This window comes from Phalacrocorax aristotelis, chromosome 1 (genome assembly GCF_949628215.1).
Source record: "Phalacrocorax aristotelis chromosome 1, bGulAri2.1, whole genome shotgun sequence".
Classification (NCBI taxonomy): domain Eukaryota; kingdom Metazoa; phylum Chordata; class Aves; order Suliformes; family Phalacrocoracidae; genus Phalacrocorax; species Phalacrocorax aristotelis.
In genome coordinates, this window is record NC_134276.1 from 8,130,961 (window position 1) to 8,158,254 (window position 27,294).

Below are 27,294 nucleotides of genomic sequence, written 5' to 3' on the forward strand. Positions count from 1 at the left end.
ATAAGGCTGACTGAAAGAGCACTATGAGATTAAAGCCTTCCACAGTACATAATATTCAGAAATCCAGCCGCTCAGATACACATTTAAAAGCCCGTTTTCCTTTATTTTTAAGCAAGGGTATATTTAGCACTGTAGGATACCACCACAGTTGAATTTTGAACCTTGATTTTTGTCTGTTTCATAGCAATGGTTTCCATAAGTTCTAATTAAAGTTACCAGTGTTGCTGCAGCATTTACTTGTCATGCAAGAGTAGTTTATTTGTTCATTGAGCAGAGAGGGATGGAAATTATTCCTAAATTAGACTGTGTGCATGTCCCCAGGCAATCACCAAGGCAGGCACTGCTGACTTATTTAGTCACAAATAACTATTATGAATCCATTTTTCCATAGTCAAACGAAACAAATGTCATGCACTGACTGCTTTTAGAGCTGTTTCGTCTTGGACCATTGTCTGGTGAAAAGTCCCAGACACCTTAATTTCATAAGGGCTGCACAAAGTGGGACTGTTTGTTTATTCTTTCTTGTCTCGTCCCTCAGAAACACTTATTTCCCTACTGAAATACTTTTCCCATTTGTTTCTTAAAACATGACAAATCTGATTCACCAAGAACAAATAGTGCCCTCAAAGCTAGTATTTCTAATTGACTTGGGCTTGGTTACATTTCTTTCAAACAGAAAGCATAGTAAGTGATTTAAACTTAGGAGAACTGGATTTAATTTTCTGATTTTGCTGTTGGCCTTCTATGTGATCTTAGGCAAGGTGCTTTTGTGGATTTTTTTTTGAGCTTCAGCCTTCCTCATGGCTGAGGAGGAACGCGGTAATTTCCTAATTCATGCACGTGCTGTGACTATGGCAAAGCATTGGCCGGTTGAGAGATACGTAAACTCACCTTTGGGAAGATACTTATAAAAATGCCTTAAATAGACAGCAATTCATGAGTTAGACCCAGCAAAGCTAGGAAGATGCATTGCCTTTGGTACACTGGATGTATATACACTCCCAGAGTCAGCCCACAAGGCTTGCACAAATCTCATACCCTCTCTGCCGGCTCGCCGTTATGCGACAGGGAGGGGTCCAAGCCTAAAGCCCTCCAGGGGCTCTATGAAAGATTATGCCGCAGCTTTGGCCCCCACAGCCGAGTGAAATTGGAGTTTATTTTCCCCAATGCCACCAGATGGCACCATAGGATCAGTAACCGTAGAGATCTGCCTCGGAACTGGCTGAAACCTTAGCGAGAGCAGCAATAGCTGGGGTTTGTTTTGTTTCCACTTCACTGACTAGAAATATTTAAAACTTATCTCAGAAAGCAGGCTGATATTCCCAATGCTTCTGTGCAGAGAGACAAAATGAATCATATCTGAACCTTGAAGGCAAATTGAAGAATAATGGAAAATGTTCTGTTTCAAATGGTAAAACATTTCAAATAGCAAACAATGAATTACAGCGTTACACCCATGATAAGCTGTTTTTTCCCTGCTAAATGGTAGGGGATTTTTTAATGCTGATTTCTTCTTGCTATAATTCACTATGCTCTTGTGAATTACCACCAACCTAAACATTTTCCTTCTCACTTCTGAATGTCTTTAAAATGTAGTAACGCGTACATCACCAGTGTACATTCATCACTATAACAAAATATATCCCTCCCTGTAGTATTGTCTCCTTATTAAGTATAATGTAGATATTACCAAGTGGCCTTTTGGATACTAATCGACATCAAGACTTGATTTTCTAGGCACTGTGTACACCCAGATTAACTTTCATCTCAGACCTGTGTAACCCAAACAAAACATCTCAAAATATCAGTGGGAGTATTATTTCCGTTTTAGAGCAGTGGAAATGAGGTACCACTATATTATCTGATTTATTTACAATAATTTAAGTCTAGACTTAGAGGCTGCTTGAACTCTGATCTAACCCCCAGTTCTCCATCTCTTAGGAAAAAGCAGGCTCTAATACAAATAAAATTAATGTTCCTTGATGCCGTCCTTGTTGTTCAGAATTCAACTTCCAATGCTAAAGGATATATTGCCTACTAAAATAGCAATGGGAACCCAGTGTTGTTCAATGAAAATCGCCTGCATGGGCTTTCCAGGAGCCACACACACAAAACGGCCACACAGTGCAAACGCCCTTGCTGACAGGAAGCAGTACAAGTCTTGTGATTTCAGGAAAGATGTACTAAGTGAATACATTGTAATTTTCATGGGAAATTCCTGAGGAGGCAGGAGGATGAATATGGTCCTATTCCAACAAAAAATGTTACATCAGTTTTCTGCTTCACAGTCTCAAATCAAAATTATGATAAAACGTCCCTACTTATTTCAGGTGTCTGAACCTGTATGCTTCAAAGCACTTTCAGTGTCAAGGGGGCAACTTTATCTATAGCTACAGCAACTAAAGCACAGAAAGTTAGTTTACACACACAAGTTCAGCAGCAAAATTCAGATTTACAATTTGCACACAAATAATTATTGCGTATTGCTCCCTGAGGTCCTATGATGACATTGTTTTTCAAACAGTTTTCTAATTTTCCATTAGACTGCATCAAGTTAAAAAAATGTATATAACAGAGAGAATTAAGGTAAATTAATAGCCATAAGGAGATAACAGCAAGTATTAGCATTTGAATCTTAACTTTTTAAATGACTGAAAAGACTAAACCTCAGATTAAGATACTTAAACTTAGACATCTACATTCTTGCTGGGTGTCTGGTTGCCATTAAGCCAACGAGGCTACAGAATGATTCAGCTGGCCAACTATGAGTTGTGTAGAGCGAGCTGAATCGCTCTGTAGGCTTTATTGCCTGTATTGATGGGGTATCCATTGACTTTAAGCTTAAACGCTTAACACATGCAGGCGTGTCTATATTTGGGCGTCTTAAACTGACTCTCACATTTCATGTGTGTTTGCCCTTATAATATATGGTTTTTTTTCACCTAACATTGTGCTTCCTTCATCAAAAGAAAAGTAAAATACAATTGTGGACCATTAAAGCAGTATCAGTTTTATTTCATTCTCCTGTAGAAACGCTTTAGTACTTTGCGGCTCACAAGAGCAGGATGAAGTGTGGCTGGTAGATGAAAGTAGAATCAAGAGAAAAAGAAGACTGCTTGTGCTGGAGCAAGACTGCTGCTCTCAAGCAACCCATCCTGCAGGTTACCTTAAGCAAATAAAACAAGTTTCCTGAAGGGTAATTGCTCGACAGCAATAGGAACAATAGTAGAAAAAGAACAGGCTGCGCTGTGACGAGGCAGGTAGTACTCTTGTAATGCTTCCATTTTCCCCAGTATCTAACCTGAATCATATGAATTAACCAAATTCTGCATGATTTTCCTCTTGATCTAGCGTGGTACCAGGAGGTACTCATATATGGGGAAAGGCAGTACCTTTTTTTCCCTGCTGCTTTCTGAGAATCGAGTAACGTTGCATTGGGAAAGGGCTACCAGAGATACTCTGTGGGGTTTTCTGTCACTGGTTCATGACATTATCTGTGGTTTGTTTGCAATGCTGGTATTTCAGCGTCTCAATTCAGTACAAGTCTCTGGTCTTTTACGCAAGGTTCTCCCCTGTAGAGGGAAGGTGATCTTTTATATTGATCAGATTTTGTCTTGTGTCTGTGCATTGTCCTGCTGTCATTTTTGTGAGATGTTTGCTGGCCGTTGTGAACAGTTTAAACGCATCTTTCTGCCTAGTTCCTCCCACACAACTCCTACCTGCCTCCTCACTCACATCTGTAGCAAAAATAAAGTATGCATTTGAAAAAATATAACGTTCCCTAATTTCTACTCCAAATCCGTGCATATAGAGTAGGATAGAGCATGAGGACTCTGTGCTTATTTATAGCAAATACTTATGCTTTGTATTTGCTACAGTTAGAATTGACCTTCAGATTGACTTCCCTTACTCTGGTGGAGAGAAACCTTCAGCTTTCTAATTTAAAATGGCTTTTTGCTCATGGTGAAAGCAGTAAAACTACTCAGGGCAAAGAGTGCATTTTGTTACCTAGTTACAAAACCAAGAAAAATGGCAAATACCATTTGGTTTTTCTTCTTAGATTGGGTTTCCCCCCCCCCCAAGGGGCAACTGGCTTGAAAAATGTTTGAATCATCTCTATAGGGCACAGAGTCTTTTGTCCATGGAACATCAGTTTGTCACTCTTGTGTAATAGCATTAAGATTGTAGCAGATACTCCCTTTGCCTTACAAGACACATTTGTGGAGGCACTGACCATATCCTTAGGATACTTACTTCCCTGTGGTGGTGTGGATGATATATGACTGTCCTCTGGCATAGGAGAGTCTATCAAATTCTGAGGCCTTTAGCTGCGCTTGTCCATAAACGTTCCCTTTTTATGTTTTTAACATTAAACCTCATTAGCCAATAGGAAAAATTACAATTATGTAAACTGGCTTAGTAGTCATGTAGAGAGATTTGTATGTTATATACTGCAATGCTCATATATAATCAATGCAGTGACTAAAATGGTAGATCAATTCGCATGATTGGACTGCTTTAAAGAAGTAGGACTTGTTTGAAAATCAAGGGAGAATGTGTTGCCAAACTTACCCAAATGAAAAATACTGCATGGTAGGTGATATTTATGGTAGATCTGTAAAAAGAAAATCTCTGGAGGGAAGGGGAGCTGAGACCAGAGGTGCTGGCATATGTTAATAGGATAACACCAGCAAGAAGGGCAGGTAGATTAAACTCCTTAGGAGCAAATAGTAGATAAATCTAAATTCAGGCTTTGTTAGTATTGCAGGGCATAGAACCCGTCAGGCTCCCTGTGTAGCCAACAGAGAGATGTAGCCACTTCTGCAGCACAATTTACCTTGCCCTAAAGTAGACATTTTACACAGGTCAGATGGCCACTGTTTTGTAAAACTTTGTATTTCTTTTCATTGATGATAGAGGATTTGGCATGATTTCCCTTATATGATCTGGGTACACAGTACTCCACCTTTCTATATAAGCTCAGTTTCACCTTTTACAGTACGTGCAGACATATGTCCCATACTTGCTGTCATCATGATGAATCAAAAATGTTTCACATGATAAAACTAAATCACCCATACAACTTCCTGTACAAGAGGAGATTTTTAGAGGTACAGAAGGCAACTGGACACCCAATGAACAGAAGCTAGGTGCAAATGCAAATTTATGCTTTTGAAAACCCTCTCTTTTGCATATCTTAAGAAATCACTTATTAAAAAAAAAAAAAAGTCTTTTTTATTCCCATGAAGACTTGGAGTTTAGAATCTATGTCAGGAAAGCCCTAGCATCCTCCTTGACCATAAAGATTCACTTTAATGAAGTCACTGTAAAGTCTAACATCTGGGAACACTTAACCTTGGAGAATAGAGCTGGTAGTGAACTGCTTTTCAGCATTGTTGATAAATACACATGATCTGATGGCTGGAAGTTGAACTTACACATACCCAGCCTCAAAACATGATGCACTTGTTTTGTAGTCAGGATAACTGGGTTATATCGCCGTAGAAGCTTGTAGACTTGTCACTTCAGGACTTCAAAATCAAATAGATTACTTTCTAAAATACAAGCTTAATGGAGCTTCTAGGGAAAAATTTAGCGCCTGTGTATGGTGGAATACTACATACATTGGTGTCTAAAGGGGTCTCTTTTGTCTCTTATTCATCTAGGAATCTGTCTTCCAGCTGCATTTCTCTCTCCTTCTCTCCCTGCCCTGCCCCTGTCTTTCTGCAATCTCTAACGTATATTACAATTGCCTTGATGAAGTAACTGTTTCCTAAATTAACTCTGACATTTCCAAACAGATGCTCAGAACCTAATAAATTATACTAACAATTCTCATGAATAAGGTATGTATCTTCTTGCCAAGCAGTGTTAGCTATCAGACCTGTCAGTTACGTGTCATGCAAAGCTAGTAAATGGGCCTAGACCAGAGGCTGTGTATTTTTTTTCCTGTGATGAAATCATCAGTTGCCTCTAAAACATTCCTTTTACAACTGCCTCAATGAGTAGAAATGATCTGATGCCAGGCTGCTTGCTCTTCAGCTCCTAATAGTTTAAGGAGGAGTTCACATTCAGTTCAAACATTCTGACTTAGCAAATTTTGTTTTAAGACTGTCAAACAGAATTATGTCTCATCTGATACATTGAAGATCTGGAGTGAGCTTTACAGCCCTCAGTGTAGCCTTACTGCCAGCCTCACAGTGAAGGAAAACTAAAACCACAAATTTTAAAGCCAAACTGCCACTGCGGGACAAAACAGCTACATCCCTGAGCTTTATTCGTCCAGAGATTTGCCCCAGGCTGGACTTTTGCCTTGTACTTAAACAGACTAGACTCCAGGCTTCATTCTGCTCTACCGCCCGGTAAGTTTTGGGTTCCTGAGTGATTAAAGAAATTATCATGACATGAGCTGCAAAATAATAGAAATTGGCCATCCAGTAAATAGGGTATTTGAGGGATATCTGCAATAATTTGCTGGAGGAGGATTTGGAGATCCTTTTGAAAAAAACAAGAGAGATATGCCCTTTATGTGAACAGGCAAGCCACCAGGGCAATAACAAAAGCAAAATCACTTACAGAAGACAAGGGCTATTTCCCTTCCATTGGTTTTAAAAAACTTGCTTTATCTGAAGCTATGGAGCATCATCTTTTCAACGTCTGTGTCACATAACCCAAATCTGTAGAGCCTCAGATAAACTATGAATGTCATGATTCAGGCAGTTTTAGTATAAAAATGTGAGCGCTGAACACTTACTTCATCCAGAGCTGAAGATTACAGTTAGCTACCATTCAATCGTTAATATATTGCCTCCTGGTGACTGGATTGAATTCGGTATAGATTTGCCATGAAACAAGCCAATGGCCATCTCATATCTCACAGACCACATTACCATATTCTGTGGATGTGGAAATATGGAAACGCCTGTCAAGCAGAGATCAAGGCAAGGATTTCAGTTTTGGAATTTGCCACTGACTCAGTGCTCGGGATCAGACACGTCACCAAAATACTCCTCTGTCTCTAAGCAGCCTCTAAAATTGTTTTACCTTTTCATTTCAGTTCCTGAGTACCTATTGCTGATTGGCTTCAACTGAAATTAAGTTCTTATCATCTTTGAGTTATAAGGCACTTATTAAAATGGAAACCTTTACTTCATTTCAGAAGCAGGAGAACTGCAATAAATATTTCTACTTATACCGTCCTTTGAAATTCAAATGTGAAATAAGAACCCTGCAGCATTATGAGCAAAACTGATCAATGGTAGTTTAGCTGCATTCTGGGCATGGAGCACAGCAGACATGGCACGATATTATGTTTTCAGTGGAGTTCAGGGTGAGATAACCTCTGTGCCTTGAACGAAGCAGTCTTAACAGATCAGAAGAAAGTGTAGGCACAGAAAAGATTAGGAGAGGTGAGAAAAGTGAGAGAAAGCAATAAAATGAGCCTGAAAATTTAAAAGAAGCTAAGCTGGGGAGTGAAGACTCGTTTCCCTCTCTGCATTTCTCTTTTCTTTCCATTTCTAAGCTTTTTCTTGGCTGGTGAGGTACCTCCTCTGTGGTGCTGAGCCCACCCGGCCCCACTGGCTGCCCCCGGCTGGGATGGGGGCTTCCCTCTGCCGGTGGCGGCCTGCCTCAGCTCAGGCACGTTGCTGCTCAAGGGCTGTACTTGGGCGACATGCATGGCCGCCTTAGAATTCGTGTACGTTTCGCTGGTTGCCAGAGTTGTGTGGGACAACGTTTAGAATGATTATACCACCTGCTTGTGAGGAACGTGTTCCCCAGGTGTGTTCAGGGCAGGTCATCCCTAACGTGTGTTTTCCCAATGCTCCCTTGCTGGAACACCGTACGTCCACCGCCTAAGGGTTGGTATTCCGTTCCTAATAACTAAGCAGAACTGCTGGAGAACATGGCTCCACTTTCCTCTCAACTCCTGCTAATGTGCTTGAGAGTATTTAAGTTGACATGCAAAGTTAAGGTGGATGAATAGGGTTCTTTGTATCTTCTCTTAATGCAAACAGTGGTAATTCTGGCTGTAAAGAGTTGTCTTTGTTCAGACTTCTGTTTGCTACTTCAGGCACCAAAAGCTCTTATTTTATGAGTTCAACAAATAAAAGAAATCAGCCAGAACTTGAAAAATCTGCCATATTGTTTGTTCCACAGTAAAAAGGTGCCATTTCTACACCATTTAATTTGCTGTATAAAAGCACAGTACTATGACAATGACAGTTCAAAGAATAAATGAAAAGAAATCCTCTGTTTCCTCCCCAGAGAAGGGATGTTTCTCCTTTGCAGTTCAACAAGTGTTTCCAAGTGTTCATTTAACCACCGTACAAACACAAAATAAGGTGGCTTAAATAAATACATGGCTAAGTAAAAGGGATTATTCTGCTAGCCTCTATGCGAATGGCCTACATATGACTCATGCTCAAGCACTCTAACAGTGTGTCTGCTAACAGAAGACAACCAGACTGCACTAAGTCTTTCAATGACACTGTTCAGGATTGAACCAATTTGTGCTACTATGGGCTATTCATATATTTTAAAGGGAATATAATTCTTCCAGTTTTAGAATTCGATCTACCCAAAATATGAATTTTACCTTTCATTTAGATTATGATTCAGTATTTAATGAAGTAGATAATCCTTTAGTTTGAGTCAAGAAATGTAAAGGCAATTACTATAATTACTGTGAACTAGTTCTCTTTTTCTCCATCTCAGTTTAGTTCTGTCTGTAGTTTTAAATTATAATCTTCCATTGCGGAACTTCTCTTTGTTTGTAAGCTTTCTTACTGCTTTTATACCACAGCATGCAGAAGAGACAGACATCTGTATAAGCTGGAGGCTCTTCTTACTTCCATTATGTCAAATTCATTTTGGAGTTAGGCATCAGAAATTGTGCAGTCAAGTTCATTCTGGGCCAGGACGTCAGGGTTGTGCAGTCAAGCTCAGAGCAGCAGTGCTACTTTGCTCATTGTACAATGATTCGTAAAGGAAACCAGCCTACTTAACAGGAAAACAAAATGAAATAAAACACAACTAAACACAACAAAGCACCTTTGACAAGTATTAAACATTCCTGCCCACACTTGCATCTTTTTTCTGGTATTTTTGTTTCTTTTACTGTTTATTCTTAACATAAACAGCATTAATTTAATTGAATGCTGTAACGGAAATCAGATTTTTGCTATTGGCAATGTAATCATGTCAGGGAAAAACATCACCACGCACAATTCTTATAATTAAAACATTGTTTTGGAGGAAGAGACAAGGCAGGGAGATTTCTTTACTCCTTCAGAAACTCTTGTTCTTTTTGGCCTGAGGGTAAGAATTTGATTAAAATGTGTAAATTAATGGTGTTTTTCATCAAGATTTAATGTTGTTACATGACTATGCTGTTTTTCAACTAGAAGGTTTGGGACTTTATTATGTTTGCTTTTAAATATAGGGAAAGAATACCCAGAAATCAAGTTAGCATCTACTCTTCTTGTTCTTTAGAAAGTCAGACTAGGTTATAAGCCCTTTCTAAATTTAATGACTATTATTCTGCAGCGCGATCCTGACAGATATAGGTGGGCAAAATAGCATGTAAACACACTTCTGCCTACCTGTTTGGCAAGGATTGTTTGATTTTATTCTGCAACTGTGCATCCTCAAGAGGGTAACCACTATTTTGGCAACCTAGTGTAGTCAGGTCATTTACCTGTTCAACATTACTTAATCAGTTTTGTCTAGCTTGTTTATCACCTTGATAAAAACTACAGAAGATAGAATTGGTGTGTTATTTTCTCTCCCACATTCCTTTTCCTTGCTTTTCTGACTTCAGTCACTCAGACCTGCAAGTCCTCCTCAAATGTCCATCCCAGCCTATATCTTAGCAGAAAAGTGAACAGAGCAGAGAAATTCACTCACTAAAACACGTTGTGTTTGCACCTTAAGCAATCATTTCATCCAGAATGAGCGTGCAAAGGGCAGGAAATGGTAAATTGTCATTTCAGTGGCTTCTTGTTGTTCTGTGGAAAAGTGTTTCGTAAATTTGGAAAATGGAAATGGAAACATTTGGAAAATATTTTTGTAACCACTTTGGTGGAATTAGTGTGTTATGTTCTTGATGCATTATTAGGATCTTAGTCATTGGATAACAAAAAGATAGAACTATTTTTTTTTTCAGAAAAGAAGGAGAATAAGCATGTGGTTTCTCTATTCTTTCATACATCCTCCCCTTCTATCTACAGAGAGGTTATGATTTATTAATGATTTTTAAAGCTTCATGTTCTGTTAACACAACTGTGAAAGACCACCACAATGTTTTCCTGTATTGCTTAAGAGAGGCTTGAGTACTCCTGAAGTCTACAGTCTTCAAGCTTAATCCTAAACAAAATTACTAATATTTTTTTCTGGACCTTTTAATACTGACCAGGAGACATCATCCATATCCATCTCCCTATTGCAGGAGCTCAGGAATTCAGGAATGTTCCTTTAAGCTTTTTTCAGTTCATCCAATTGGTTCTTTCTCAGGATGCTCTCAAGGACTACATGTTATGAAAAGGAAGAACACACAGATAAAACCCAAACTCTCTGTTAAAAGAAAGATGACATCGCTTCACAATTGTCTTCAGAGACACTGAATCAAGGCTGAGGTTTCTTTTGAGGCATGATACAGGCACTGTTCCACCTAAACTTAAGGATTCTGTTTGGGCCTCCGAAGTACCAAAGCTGTGACTACAGTGCTCAGTTAATGAGCAGTTGTAGTGCTGGTACATCTGTGCCCATGGCAATGCAGCATCAAGTGTCATAACACCATCACGGAGTACAAGTAGGGCAGAACACCTCTTTCTTCCATGGAAGTAGCCTAAATTGTGGTCCTTTCGGGAGGTTTGTACTCTCCACAGAGGTTGCAGACTAGATCCTAATTAACACCATATTCATCTGATGTATTTTCAGTGTTGTGCACTAAAATATATTAGATTTTATGGCACTGCAAACTATGATTCTCTCCTTTGTTCTTTTAGAATGCACTTAATCATTGCCTTCTAAGATACTATATGCCTAGACTGAATTCTGTGGGTCTGTTAGTCTTGCCATCCACCAGACTTGAGGTTTATGTACACAGCTTTAATGAAAGTATTTGGACTTCTGGCTTATTTTTTCTGGAAACCTTCCACCAGCCATTTTTACAGCTATTGCTTTCAAACAGGAAGATAGGACAAATGAGATCTTTTTTGTTAGACAAATTATGGAGTTTATTATCTTACGTTTGCCCTATGCTCAGAATTTCTTTTCAATAGCACTAGAGCATTACTTGTGAATAAATATATTCACTTCCCTTTACACAATCTAGATAGAAATTGTAAAAACAACATTAATTTTGTGCACTTCACATGACAGAAATATAGAAGTTATTAGAATGTATCTATCAGCATATAATGCTTTGAAATATATGAGCCACAGCCACTAATACATGGCAGTACCAGAACACCGAATTCGTGTCGTAGATTGTCTGTATGATTGTAACAACGTGGGCATCCGTATTTACCTGCTCTCATAAAGCGTTACGTTCTGTCACAGGCATTTGCTTTGAGTGTTACTTTAGGAATGGCAGTCTTCCAGCCTGCCCTTCTACTACAAGGTATCTATCTTGTGGAAGCTACTTTAGTACTCTTTAATATATATATACTCCTTAGAATATATATACTGTATATACTCTACCAGTCATCTTCCCTCCTGTCTGCTGAGATCCCTCTCCTTGCAAAGAAGTGACACAGCATGATGGTGGTTCAGGACCATGCTGCCTCTTAGGCCCTTGACATGCTGCCCCAAAGGGTCCAAGACACATGCATAGATCAAGCAGGCATTAGCAGCACGGAAATGGTGATCATACCCTCCACTGCAGAATGCACATACGGACAAACTAGTTAAAAACACAGTTATTTTTCTGTAAGGTAACTTACATTTAATTTCTGCTTTCACATCGTTATTGTGATGATATAATAGGTCTTGTGTGCATCGGGATACGAGTAAGGTAAAATTTGAATAGGTTCTATTCTTCTGGTATGCCAGTTCCACCTTTACTTGTTTGTGTCCTGAATCTAAAGATAAGCCAGTGTGTAGTTACTTTTGTATCACATGGAAAGATTGCACAAATCATGTTCTCCAAAATTCTAGACGTTCTGTAGCTTTGAATGGTATTAAAACAATATAGGCAGTTGAAATTCAGGCTAATTGGTTATTTTTAAGAAATGGGGAGAGCTGATTTTTGTGAATAAGATGAGGAGAAATATTAAACAATCATCAAATTGGGTAGTTTAACAAGTTTTTGAGGGAAGAAAGGATGAGTTTAAGACAAAATGTGGGGTTTACTTTGTCATTAAAAAAATGAGGAAAGATTTTTTTCTAGACAGGATAAACTTGGAAAAATTTAATTCTTATGGAATTATATTTTCAGAAACCTGAAACCTCATCTAGAGGATTATGTTTCTGTGTACAGTCAACAGTTCTATAGCATAATGCAGTCTTCTGGATCAGAAACTGTGGGATCTCCTGGGTTTTATATTATTGCTATCACAAATCAGTTTTTCTAAGACTAATCATCTAAATGCTGTTCACATACTTGTAAAGACCAGATTTTGTCATGAAAATAAGGACGAAATATTTTTATGATGAGGGTGGTGAAACGCTGGCCCAGGTTGCCCAGAGGTGGCAGATGCCCCATCCCTGGAAACATTCCAGGTCAGGCTGGCCGGGCTCTGAGCAACCTGATCTAGCTGAGGGTGTCCCTGCTCACTGCAGGGGGGTTGGGCTAGATGGCCTCTAAAGGTCCCTTCTACCCAAACCATTCCATGATTCTATGATTCAATGATAAAAAACAATTAAACACGTCCCCAAAACATCCCATTCTCTAAGATTTGGTGAAAGATAGCAAGTTAAGATGGGCCAGTTTCTAAATGCAATTGATCAAAATAAATGTATTCATAACAGATTCAATAGCTGGTTTTTTTTGTAAAGTTCTATGGAAAATAAACACAAAAAAGTTGCTATTGCTGAGAATTTGGGTCCTGCATTTTGGCCTGTTTGCCTGTCAAATGGCCTTGGTCTCTTTCCTCCCCCTGCCCTTTATTTCCTTTCTTTTTACTTTTCTTCTCTTGAGCAATCAGATATAGATTTCTGTCCTGCTGAGATTGTTTACATGTCAAAAGTTTCCTGTTCTTCACTGAAACATGAAGTGGAAACCTGTAGAAGTGAGAAGGAAAGTAAACTAAATAAGTAAAAAAACAACTAAAAGAAATCTCACATACTTCAGTATAGCCAGACAGTAACACTCCTGCTGAAAAGCAAGATTCAAATTACTGGAGCAGTTAATAATTCTATATACAAATTCTGTCCCTTCCTTGGGACGCTGCTGACAACACATCTTATATCACAAATAGAAATCGAAAGAGTTCTGAAACTGCCCATGAATTTTAGGGGTGGGTTCCCAATTTTGTTCAGCTCTGTTCCTCTTCTACTGCTTTTGCAACAAAAAAATGAACATTAACTCAGAGGAACCCCATGGAAAGACCTATCAGTGTCAAACAGCCAGAGGTGGAAAAGCCGTACCTGGCAGCAGCTCCATTGCTGCCACGTGTCAGATAGGGGGATATTTCTAGGCAGTAGGAGGGGTTGTATGAAAAGAAAACGGTAGATGGGATTTCTCCCCTGGAAGTTCTCCAACCAGCAGTTTTTGTTAGAGATGCTCTCTATGTATCTCCAGGTTCCCCTGATGCTACAGACTGGGCTTGCAGAGGCCGGCTGAAGGAGCAGTTTCCTTGCCTGCAGTATTCTGCAGTGACCTGCAAGCACTGCAGAAAATTTATCTTTGAAACCTTAGATATGAAATGAAATTGATTGATGAAGCGATTACTAAAAAAGTAAATTTAGTAGAGCAGGAAATCCCAAAAAAGCAGTGGTCAGAGAATAGGCATGGATAAGGGTACATACACTATGGTGCGCAGTACCGCATGGCCGGTATGGATAATGTCCTCTCAGCCTTCTTGGTTTTGTGCTTTCACTTTTGCATCTCGGCAACCTGCCCTTTACATCCCTCAGATACTGAAAACAAAACAAAACCTAAAAAACCACCTCTGTCTTTCTGTCTAATGTTAAACGACTCAGATCTGTTGTTTGCATTCCTTCTGTAGGTGAACGGTATTGATCTTCGAGGTGCTACCCATGAGCAGGCTGCAGCTGCGCTAAAAGGAGCCGGGCAGACGGTAACAATCATAGCACAATACCAGCCGGAGGGTAAGCAAAATAATAAACTTAAAGACATATGGTAAAAGATAAGTGTTTTAAAGCCACCCGTTTAACAGGATGAGGCTTCTGTAGATAGTGCTTTTCCCAGCTATCATCAGAAGTCATCTGGAATGAAAACTCAAATGGCAATTCTATCCCAAGGAAATGGCTGTATTTCTGTCATAGACTTTGCTTTTAGAAGTATTTTATGCAACTCTAAGAACTATCTTTAAATGTGCATATAATAAGACAGTAATCAACACTTAGTTAATCATTTTATTTTCATTATTGCTTATTTTATGTCCTTCTCTATTCTCCTTCTGGAGACAGTGCAAAAGATAAGTTAAGAATGAACAGAAATGTCAGGAAGATCTGAAGTTGCTTCAGACCGTCAGGTCAGAATTAAGCAAAGATACGTGCTTCCTGCCAAAGGCATAGGACTTCCCATTATTACTTTTGGGTGAAGGTGTCCTCATAATTCCAGGGCAATTAGCCCCAGATAACAAATACTTACTGGAGAAGATGACAGCTTTCTAAATAAAAGCATTAGCAGGAAATTCAGCAAAATATAAGATATTTAGGGTGGGATGTCTCTCTTGCAGATTTTAGTGTCTAATATTTAGCCTTCTAGAGCTTAAGCTAGTTTCAGTGGGAAGAAGTAAGCGTTGCTTGATTTTATGAGTCCAGAGCTAAGTGACAGAACCCCTTCCCATTGTCCATGAGCTACGTTTTTTCCTGCTGTGGCTATCTGAGGGTGTCAAGGAGTTCATGAAGGGACTACTACTTTCTGGTAGGAACTAAAGACGGTTTTCCTCTGCAGTACTTGTTACTCTGAAACTCTTTCCAGGTGAATTCAGGAGCTACAGGTGTCTCTGAAGACTGGCTGGCACTGTTTCATCAGTTTTCAGTAAACAGTTGTAGCTCAATTCACGAGTCCTGCTATGACCTGTCAACACAAGCTGTTGCTTCCGCCTGAGTGTGCCCAGCCTAGGATACGTGTAGGTCTCAGGTGAAGCAGAACAGCTCTTATAACAGGTTCAGCTAGTCATTTTTTTCAGAGATACTGGGGAGATGAATTAGTACTGCCGGAGTTTATCCAGCATGATACCTTCTTTTGTTTCTCTGGATCCTGGCAATAGCACACAAAGAGAAAAGTAACCGGTATTGTAGTCAAACTTACAATTGTGCTTCAGACCTGGTACCACGCATCCATTTATCGGTTTATCTGCACTTGAGTCACCAAGCAGAATAAATTAGGCCACACTAAGAAATGGGCAGATGACAGCAAATGAAACTGCAGGTGTCTCTTTAGCTAAATAAATGGAACATACAAATATAAAAGTGCATAAGCAATATACCCAGTTATTTCAAAGAAAAAGTATTGAAAAGCAATCCCATTACAGTTAGCTGTGCGCACTGGATTCTGAATAAAACCATGTTCCCATTAGTTCCAGCAGTCTTGTTTGCTGTTTGGCGATTTTATACTGCAATTATCACCATGGTGTCTGAGTACTTGTAGCAATCACTGGCATTTCAGAGTTGTTCTATGCCATTGTTAATACACAGAAAAATACATCACTTGACAGATTTTTCCTATTATATTTGAACTTTCAGTTGACATACTTTCCCCCTATATTTTACCAGCTCTGTAATATGTCAAATTCAGTTTTCTTGAACATGCAATTCAAATGATACTGATAAAATTCATCAAGTACTATATTGCATATTTAGTCTATTTTTCCAATAACATTGTTCCATTCACCAAAAACCCTGGTGAGGGCAGACTAGGCCTGACTGCGTGACTTGCTGTCAGCGAAGCACAGCATTTCACCCAAGTCATTCAAAACACACTGAAAAGAGTGGAGCTGGTGAAGAACAGGATCTGAAAGTTCGACTTTTTATAGGAAATTATGGAATTTTTTAAGGTAGTGAGAGCATAGTTGTCCAGCATATGTTGTCTTACAGCTGAAGTATTTCATTTTAATCTGAGATGCTGGTTAATGCAAACTGTATAAATATAGATATGAAATGAAGTATTTCTTTCTTTAAAATTTACCTAACATCAAATAAAGATGAAACAGGTTCAAAACACATGTTGAAATAACCTTCCCAGAGAATTATTTAAGGTTTTACAGGTCACACAGAAAGACAAACACAATCTATATCAGCATAAATATTTATTTTATTCTAAAGATCCTGCACAACACTTTTTGGCCTATGTAACTTACATGTGGTATCTTATTAACCATATCTTATCCTGATGCATGTATTGGAACATAGTCATAAAATACAGTCTTAAAACTGTACAGCTGGCCCTTACTTTAAAATGCTTCCAAAACTAGTAAAGGACATAAGCAAAGGAGGATTGTAGCTTGATTTTTCCATTTTCAGACTGGAAGCTCTGAGTTGTTACTACAATTTCAGGGTTTTGGGGAGATCCAAGAATGGCCACTGCAAATGTTAACCAATACTTTTTTTAATCTTTTCCGGCTTATTAAGTCTTGAGATGTTGTTGCAAAAACTCAATGAAACCTTTAGCTATTGATATTTTAAGTATTAAGTGATGATGATGTGAGCACCAGTCAATACTACAAGCCAGCTGAGAATTAGCAATTAAAATTGTTAGTGGAAAAACTTATGTTCCAATTACTTAGTTTTTATGCAGTAGAGAAAATCTTACAACACACTTATCTTGGCAATAACAAGTATCTCCAAAACAAATAATATAATTTGCTGTGGGAAGAAAATGAGGTGACTGCTATAGAAACAGCCTTCAAAGTTTAAATTTTCCTTTCCTTGTTTCAAAGAGTCAAAAGTTGATCTGAACCTCACATGAACTCCCCTCCCATTTATGTGTATCGACTTGGCAGCAAATCTCATGACAATGGTAAAAAAAATCTAGTGCTTGCCATCAACTTAAATAGATTTTCCTCTTGATATTATGGGACTTTGTTTTCTCACCCTGTCTGGAATAAACAAATGCAGAGACTGGCTCAGATAAAATAGAATAGCATCACAGAATTTTTTGAATGCTGTCAGGCTTGCGGTTGGTGATGGTGCTTATCTGAAGCACACTGCCTGTCCCTCAGATGAAAGTGGTCTTGGAAATAGGAGAAAAGTCTGTAAAAGAGCACAGATAGAGTGAACAAAGGGAGAATAGAAGATACAAGCAGTGATTTCATGAGAAGGAGCTGAATGGATATATAAGGGATAGCATGAAGAATGGAGAACAACTCCTCAGCTTTTCTGCTCATCAACCCCTTTTTTCCTCACGTACACTCACCATCCCTCATCTCTCAGAGAAATACAAGAGAAAAAAAGAGGTACAAAAGTCCAAACAGAAATGCAACTTCTGTGAACAAATATATGGAAATATTAGGAGCAAGAGGAAAATTAATCACAGAGATTATAAAAATCAGAGCTCAACAGTGAGCATACATAACATAACATAAACACAACATATAAGTTTATAGCTTTAGGAACAGCGGCCATAACTCTGGGCTTTTCTGGTCGTTCCTTACTTTTATTTTAAAAACTGAAAATAACCTGTGTACTGTATCTTATATACACAGGTATTGTGTAAATAGAGGTCAAGTAATGTTAAGCATCATGATCTCTGACAATCATTGTGGGTGTAGTTCATATGGAGGTTTATGCATGTGTTCCAAGCCATCCTGCAGGCTTCAGAAAGATGACTTTTTGTATTCATGTGCTGCTCACATCTTCTAGGCATGGTGGAAATGAAAGTAAGGAGAATTTAAGGACCAAAACCTACTAAGAACAAAATGAGAAGAGGAAATAATCACTTACATTTAGCTTTGCTCTTCAATTTTTAATAATCTTGGAATCATTTTAACTCTCCTCCCGGTTAAGCAACTCTCAGATCACTTTCAAAAACACCATATAAATAAGGACCTAGTGAGTAGGCCCTTCTCTCTGTAAAATAAAAACCTAAGCCTGCAAAATAATCTTAGGGTAAAACACTGTGCTCTTATTAAACAGCTAACTAGAAATTAAAGTGGGAATACATACCACATAGGAAAACAAGTTTTTACACTTTTAGGTTTTTATACAGAACATATTTTGATTTTAATGACAACAGTTGTAAATTATAGCCCAGTATGGAAGGAGTTAAGAAAAAAACATTTTGTCAGTGAAACTGAAACACGTTTTCAAAGCGAGGTGAACTTTAGTTGAAAAAGTGACAATTTGTCCTGAAAGACACAGCCTGGGAGCGGGGGCAGACAGAATACTGACCTGCTAATGAAGCTGCTAAAAAGCTTTATTTCACATCTTAGTCTCAAATGCTCACGTTCCTTCCCCCTGCAGCAGTGTGAAAGGGCAGATGTTAGCCCTAAGTTTTTTTGCAAAATACCCAGTGTCAGTGGTCTGCGAGCTGCATTGTGCTGCATTGCAGTGTCTCTGCAGATACTCCCTCCCTACAGTCCCTGGAAAACGCTTAAATCACTCAGAAGTTTCATGTGCTTTAAATCTTTCAAGCGAGCCAATTAACTTCCTTTCTTAACAACGTGCATATAGGGAAAACGTTCATTGATTACAATTTGATTCGACCAGCTGACAATGAAGAGGTCATAAAGTTGTTACAGCAAGAGAATTTCTGCTTTATCACCTTCTGAATTAGCTGTTAGCTGCTTGCTCGGTGGCTCGTGCTCTGTGTCTGCTGAGCAGTGAGTGGCTGACTTTCAGCTAGAGCATCAGACAGAGGGATACTGAGATAGGCAGCGCCTTTCTTTGCAGGCATTAGCTAAGGAGATTATTGCAGAGCTGCACCTACAGTTGTAAGCGTCCCATGGCACCTATGGTGCTAAATTCACTTTTCAGACCTTTCGTCCCTGCATCTGGGAGGCTCACATAGTACGTTGTAACAGACGTAGCTTTCATAAGCAGCCTCAGCTTTTACGAAAGCGTACTGCTCGTCTTACATATTCGTCTGACCTACTAATGCATGAGATCTGCTCTTTTTAAAATACCAGGGTAAAAATCCAGGGATCACTTTTACAGGTCTCTCCCTGAACAGTCATAGACACTTTTTAGCTCCTTCCCACATTTCATTCCCTGTTCCTGCTTCAAAATACAAACACTTGTCTCCTGTTTTGGTACAACAGTGACATATATTCTTGATTCAGATGTTTAACCTTCCCAGATGCTGTGGGAATAAGGTAGATACAAAATATATAAGAAGAATAAATAATTGCACTTATTCATCTTTGCTTAGGTCAATTCTGTCCTTTGAAATGGGAATACTCATGTTAAAGGCCCCTTTTCCCAGCTGTTGAAAATCAATGTAGCTTAATTACTTGGATAAAGTTGCATTACAGCAGTTGGCATTCATCTGGAAGCCACCGTATCCAATTGCCAAAGAATGCAAGATATTAAGGTTATGTTTCATGCATGTGTATTGAAGAATATAACATAATCTTGGAATGGCCAAACTGGATCCTTCCAAAGTCCCATTTGCTGAGGATCCTGTTCCCAACAACGGCCAACATCTTAGGGAGAGAGGAAAGAACAGGACAAGCACGAAGATACTTGCACTGAATACTGTCCTACTGACCAGAGGGTCTTGAAAAATCCCCTCCTGGCCCTCAGCGGGAAAATATTACCACTGTAAAGATTAACAAAAGCAAAAGCCAGTTTAGAGGTATGTTTCATAGAGTGTCCTGCTGACATTCAGTGAGTGAATGTCATTGGGATGTTCAGTGCATTTTTTGTTAAGTTAGGAATATTGAGAAGAAGGAGTAATACAAATGAAGAAGCTCAACATTATGGTAGTGTATCTTTTTCCCTTGTATTAGAGCCTTTTACTTTTTTTTTTTTTTACTTAACACCACCAGAGAAGATGCATTATTCCAAAAACAGAGAAGCTTTTATTTCAGATCAAATTTATTGATAATAGTGGATAATGCACCAAAGTTCTATGGAGGACACAAGGACTGCAGTCTTCGGATAGCAACATCTAGGGTTGCTTTTTTATCTTTCCTCTTTTTTTTTTTTTACCCCTCTTTACATCTCCAACTGTACTGTTTCCTTATTTACTGATAAAGATTTTTCACTGAGTTACAAAAGAATAAATTTTTTTCTGTACCTGGTTAAATGTCAGGCCCATGCCTCCCTTGCTTGTCCATGAAGTGCCCACTGAAGAGAGGTTAGCCAGACGGCAGAGGACACTGTCAAAACTAGTTCTGCCTCTTCTAATAATTTTAAGATGTTTTGCTTTAATGGAAGCACAGAAGTTCACTAAGCAACAAATTGTTTCTTTGTCGAAGAGATTCTTTATAAATTAAGGTGTTTAACAGTACTACGTGGCTGCAACTCACAACTTCATAAAATGTGCCAAATCATTCCATGTAATATTTTTGTGCTCAAAGCTAAAACTCTGGCACTTAACCGGGAGCACTCAAGAATTAGTTTATGTCAGCAGTTAACGCACATGGTTAGATGTTGAGATTGGTATTTGCTGTTTTTCTTTCTTTTGACCTGGTAACTATGACTCTGGTACCCTTAGGACAAGTGCAGCTGTCGCCAACAGTACCCCACTTGTCTGGCCGCGTAAGATCCTTACCTTAGGTACAGCTTTTGTGCCTCTAGTTGCTCCATACTGCTTAGAATATATTGCTTTTATTTTTACATTTTTTGAGCAAAGTCTTCAGTTTTATTGCAAGCTTCACACTATCTTTGCCTCAGGCAAATGAAACCCCAAACCATGGTTAAAATAAAAAGGACAGTTGAAAAATCTCCTGATCCACTTTCAAATTATTTTCCCTTATCACAGCCTTTCCCTCCTGTTTGCCTGAGCTTCCTCACCACGGCCTCCACTCTACCGCAGATTCAGTCCAGCCCCTAAGTGACTCTGCCTGTGTACACGGGCGTTGTCCCAGCAGCGACAGATATTTCTGGGGCTCTTCAGGTGTCACAGCAGAAGAAGAGCCAGGGATTACACATGTTCTTTTAAAGTTAAGCCCTTGTAGGATTCTCCTAAGACACAAAAGGTTATATTTTAATTCCTCTGTTAAATGTAAAGATCATATTCCCAGTAGAGTTACACAGTGTAACTTGTCCAACATTGAATATTTTATAAAAACCAGAATTCTGATTTTTTAAATTATTATTATTTTTGCTTTGTCTAAAATACCCAGCAGTCACTCTACATGAAACAAGATATGGCTTTGGTATATTTTCTTCATGTTTTTGTGCAGTTTCATTTGCGTTTAATGTAGTCATCCCAGTCTGCTAGACTGTATTTGCTGTTTCCTTACAGACTCCTGAGCTTTCTCAACTCCCATTTTCATAAATGTTTCAGTTTAAGTACTTATTTTGTAATTCAGTCATATTTAGCTCTTGTTTCTATCAACAGGCTTTAAATTTCCTTAAATAGTATATTCTTCCATAAAGTTGTCAATGTCAACTCTAGGAAATTATGCAGGGAAACACGATTTCCTTCTAAAACCAGCCTTTCCTTGTTTTCATTTTAAATGTGATAACATGAAGTTATGTAGGGCTTTTTTTCTGTAATTCTTTCTCTGAGCTTCTGTTTATAGTGCAGGTTCTGTTTAGTTATTTGTTGTTTGTATACGGCCTTCTCTACTTAATTATATATATATTTCTATATACACACACAGGAAAAAGTGTTAAATCCTCATGCTGGAGAGTAATTGGTTTTCTTTCGCAATTTATTAATTAAAGTTTAGTAATATCCTCTTTTTACTGTTTTGTTAAGGTAATCACTACTAAGTCTCATTGGGAATGCAAGTAAGGAGCTGATTTTCTCGTTGCAGCAGCCATTATGTCTTCAGCTGCTAATTTAACTGTTAAGTATGGGCTACAAATTCCTCCTACTTCTCTTCCTTGTTTTAGAGTTCACTAAACCAAAACCCGTTTCACCAGTGGTTTTACCCTTACATGACAGCTTTTTCAGAAAAGAAGCCCTTCTAACAATGGAAGAGGTACATAAGGATTTGTGTACTGGCCTTTTGGTGGTTTCGCAGCAGTAATAGCAGTAACAATTTTGTAACTGCAGTGATACTACAGGAATAGTTTCTCTCTTTAATTAATACCCCGGGTTTATATCTCTGGCAACAGAGGAATGTTGACAACCCTGTGTTTGGGTCTCACGTAGTGGAAGAATGGGGAGCTGCAACTGGGAGTGTGCTGCAGCTTAGCTGGGGGAGCCCAGGGATAATTCACTTTCGACCCAGATTGAGGGAAAATGTTAACATTTTTTCTGAATCCACTTCAGTGTTTCTTTCTTCTCTCACTCCTTCTTTTTTCAATTCCTAATAGTGCTTTTAATCTGAAAAAAAAAAAAATCCATTCTAAAGACATTTTGATTTGCTTTCTTTTTTTACTTTTTAAGCAATAAATTTCACCAGCACATTTGGTTTTTGAATTCCTTCATAGAGACATCATTTCTTACATCATATGACTTCAGAAGCTCATCTTTACCTTCAGCTATTCACTTGAAAAGGTGTTTTCTTTATAATTGATGTTTGCGCTTTGCAAAGATACAGTGTGTTTCTTTGTTGTGTTGCTTTTTAGTCACTTATTTTCCTTCTTTACTTACAGTTAGTGGAAGCCTGTCCTATTTTTTTGTGACTGCTTTTCCTAGTCTTCATGATAACTTATACAACTTCACATGTTGAGGCTGTTATGGTAACGTCTTGAAGCTGGTCCTGGATGATTGGGCTATTAAAGTTACTGAAGGCTTCACAAAAGTATCTTTATCCGAACAGTTTAACAGGTTTTATTTTAATAGAGTTCAGAAGCTTACTAGAAATGTGGTTTTCTCTGCCTTCAGGTGAATTACTACATGTAGAGACATGACTGAAAACACAAAACAGTCCATAAACTGGAAAAAATTTCACAATGTAGTCCATATTACCGAGGTTGACGTGCTTAAACAAATACCGAAATGCAGGTTCTGTACAAACCCTGTGTGTTCAGCTTATGTCCCCAGAGAGTATGAATACTAAGAATTTAAGCCTTCCCTGCAGTAATTTATGTTAAAATGCTGAACAAGCAAAATGGTTTTGTTTGAAATTAAAAGTACATTCTCCTGGGGTTTCGTAGAGAACTACTCTTGGATCTATTAAAAAGCAAAAAAAGGAAGGCGCGCGGCTTTCAAACCTATCCTGTAAGTTCAGGGTGCATTTGCTTCAGTGTTTCGTTAGAAAAAGACAAATTGTAGAAAGAATTTCTGGTGTCATTTTGTCCGCTTGCAAAACATCAGCAAGGGCAAAAGAGCAACTATAGGAGAGAAAAGTAATCCATCATATGAAAGGATGAAGGTTCCCCAAAGGATGTGGGGATTACAGCCTGCTCCTGGAGATCTTCCATGCTGAGGAAAGACAGCGAGTCCGACACAAAGTGACAGCTGTTATGGCGGCATTGCTAATACTGCAGCAGGCGACAGCGTCGCGGGGATCTTCTTGGCCCCGTGCTGCGGCTGCTGTCGTCGCAGGATTCACAGTGAGGTCAATGCGAGTTGAGGGCGACAGTCTTTCGTAATTCATATTTTTAAAGTTTATAGTTCTTGACAGATACAGGGATTTTCTTTTAATTATATTACAGAGCTAGGCAAATACAGCCTAAAAAGTAATTTTCTTTTAAATTAAATGGGGCCATTGGCTAAGCTGGTTGCCCAAGGTCTGTCAGTGGAGAGATGTAAGCCCCTCTGAGCCTTTTTGGGTAAGTCTCTTCTCACTGGTTATAGAGGGAACGTCAATGGCTAAATTAACCTGGATGGACAAAGGTAAGGCCAGATGACTTCATCTCTTCTTGTGACCCTGGGATTATTAGTAAAGTGCTGTTAGTAAAGTGCTACACAGACAGATGAAATTGCTTTCCCCAGCTCACCAGGTGAACTGCTAATGAAGCCAGAAATAAATTCTTTGAGCCCTATGGCTTTGTTTTAGTCACTAGACAACACTTTCTCTCATGAATAATTCTTGAGGCAAGTTAGTACAATCACTATTTTGATGGAGGGAGACAAAAATGGGAAAAATTACAGAAAACTTGAAGTTGTGATTCCAGTAGAAAAAATTAAGAAAATTAAGTTTCAAGGCAAGACAGGAGATTTAAAGATAATTATTTATTTGTAACCTAAATTCAGAATAATTCATTGGTTGATTTGAATTTACTACCTGTGGGTGAGAATGACGGCAGAGTGTGAGAAATGAAAAGCAAAGCATGCACTATTTGAATAGAGTGGAACAAAAAGGTAAAGGGAAGATCTACTCTCAGCTGTTCCTGAGCACTGCACTTGCATGCACTGCTTTTTAAAGGTTTTCACTTATAATAGTGAAGAGTTACTAAGCTCTGTGTGACTTCCTAAGTCTAATCTCTGCTTGCTGAAAGTGGCAACATAAAAGATATTTAGTGAAAGGATAAATACTGATTTGGGGTGCACTTAAGGAACAGGTGATCGTGTCATTATTAGGAAACACAGAAATGCGACTGAGTAGGCTTTTATGCACTCACAAACACATACACACACGCAGCCATTGGAAACTGGAATTTGGGATCCACAGGGCCAGATTTTAAGAGCTGCATGGGATGCCTGCGATAGATTTCTTCACAGCTGTCATATGCCACATGTTCTTAGATTGTAAGTGCACGTGAAGGGTAAGTAAGAAGCTATAGAGTATCAGATCGCACACTAAGCTGTGCCTGAGATAAAACTATCTTTCAGTAAGTCAGTTCAAAGCCTCTTAAAATCTTTACTACCTGAGCTATTTCTATAACAGCTCCCCCTTTTTCTATGATCTTGATCTACATCATTCTTTCTTACATGACTTTTTTTTCATGGCTGTTAACCTGGCAGTTGACAAGAGTCGGTTTTAGACGTCATTGTCAATCTCAATATTTAACTACAGAATCAATGAAAATACTTAATTAACTGCAGACTCACTGAAAGAATGTCATATGTAATGTCAGCTTCAAAAAAAACCCTCTGCTTAATATCAGTTTTGAGTAAGAAAACCTTTTACATGATAGATGAATGCACTGAAGATATATAGTATTTTTGACTTTAGCCTCTCTCCCCTGTATGGATTACCATATAATGGCTACATTAGAGACTTAAGTGAAAGTTGAAGTAAATGGAATTTTTAAAATGAATTAAATATTAACCATAGTTCAGTGTGAAGAAACCTTTAAAGATATAATTTATCTATAAAGTAAAAATTTCTAATTATTTTAACCTGAAAATGTGTCATCTTTTAGAAGCTCTAGTACCTGTAGAATATAAGTAATTTTTTTTCTGCTGGTTTCAGGGTTGAAGACGGTTTCAAAGATATTATAGCTAATAATTTCTCAGCCAGGTGCTCAAAGTTAAGCTCCAAAATAGAAATATCCTGATCTGTAGCACTGCTGAATTATGTGAATGATCACTTCTCTTAAAATTCAGTTTAATCATTATTTTGTAGCTTAAACATAGACTTAGAAGTCTGGCATTAGCCACCTGCTCTGGAAAGTTTGTTATTAGACACCTTGAAGTGCTTTCTAGTGACTTTCTAGTCCCCTTTGCAGTTTGCAAGGGAAACATGAGAATAACCCAAGTAATAATTATTTTTAGCACTTATCATATTGCATATTTGCTTTTAACTGGTTTACACAAAATAGCTCAAAATTCTGCAGAAAATTCAGAGTTTGCAAACTTTGAACATTTGAAAATGTTGAGTTTGATTGTTGCTTCAGTGCTCTTTGGTGCCTAAATACACAAAGAAATGTGTAGCAAATGTTAAGAGTCAGTCAAGTTACTTTAGCTTCAGTTTAATGTATATGTCACATAGACAACAATTTTTCTTTTTCTTGGAGACACTCAGAGTAGGGTTTTTTGTTGCTGGTTTTTTGTTTGAGATTTTTTCCCCCCAGTAACTGTAGATCCTTTTGTTTGTCTACACTGGCCCCCCAAAACTCGTGTCAAACTCATCAGCTGCTTTTGCAAATCTTGCTGCTCAGTGTGTCAGGATAACTTTACTTGGTGATAAACTAGACAATACAGATCAGGGCAGGCCTTTCCATGCAGATAGTGTTGTTCACCCCCACCAGGACTTTATAAAGCTTGCTAAAATCTTCATTGTTTTGTGTTAGCAGCGACATGTAGCAAGTTCCCGTGTATATAGCACTTAAGCACCGCACAGTGTTGTCACACATTTGCAGTGCCATGCCTGAGTCTTCCTTCCCCGTTGTGTCAAGTGTGGACAGCACATGTCGGAGCACGCAGAGCAGATGACTGAGACTGATTGCCAAGAACTGATATTTTTAGTTTGCTTTTGCACTAGTGTGGGCGCCGGCACAAACAAAGATTATATGAAAATGGGCCGGCAAAGCAGCCGTCAGAGGGGATTTTGCCGGCTGTCCCCAGACTTGCAGAGACAGGCACGTGGCAATGGGGACTGGGCACGAAAGAGTGACAGGGGAGGGAGCTGCAAGAACCTGATACTCTGACTTTTCTGTGATTTCATTTGTGATGTGAGTGCTGAGAATTTGTTGTGTGGTTGGGCGCTCCAGCGGTGGCCGTGAGGTTTTGTGTGTTCGTGTGCATACATAAACTTTTCAATATTGTTCTTTTAAACCTGTGTTGTGTTACACATGTGTATGTGTGAGTTTGTGCAAAACTTTGTGTCGAGATCCCCACTACCTAAACCATTTGAGCAGCCTGTGATATAAATTACATAAGCTAGGTCTGAATAAGGGTGATCTGCCCACATGGTTTGGAAGACAACACACATATAGTCTAGCTTGTGTCCCAAGACTAATGTAGCGGCATTAGTTTTTCCTGCAATTATATGCCCTGCGTCTCTGCTAGACGCTCTGAAATTTGTATCCATCTTAGATATTCAGTCGCTTTATAAAGGGACTTACTCCGTGAGTGGTCTTACTCAGCCTAAGGTAAGTATCTTCTTTATAATGGGTTGCTAGTAATTGTTCCCAGCTGTTTGTAAGCCTATCACAGTATTTACTACCACATTCTTATCATTTTTGGGTTGGATTCAGCAAAAAATATAA

At 38.6% G+C, this 27,294-nt stretch overlaps 1 protein-coding gene across 7 annotated transcripts in view; it reads left to right on the forward strand.

Annotated features, from left to right (window-relative positions):
• The window catches only part of DLG2 (discs large MAGUK scaffold protein 2), a 1,060,076-nt gene that overhangs the window by 830,810 nt on the left and 201,972 nt on the right, over positions 1-27,294 (forward strand). For all 7 annotated transcript variants that reach the window (XM_075079151.1, XM_075079412.1, XM_075079695.1 and 4 more), the window contains one exon: positions 14,172-14,274. In XM_075079151.1, coding sequence (XP_074935252.1) covers positions 14,172-14,274 — 103 coding nt within the window. The remainder of the gene's footprint in view (positions 1-14,171; positions 14,275-27,294) is intronic.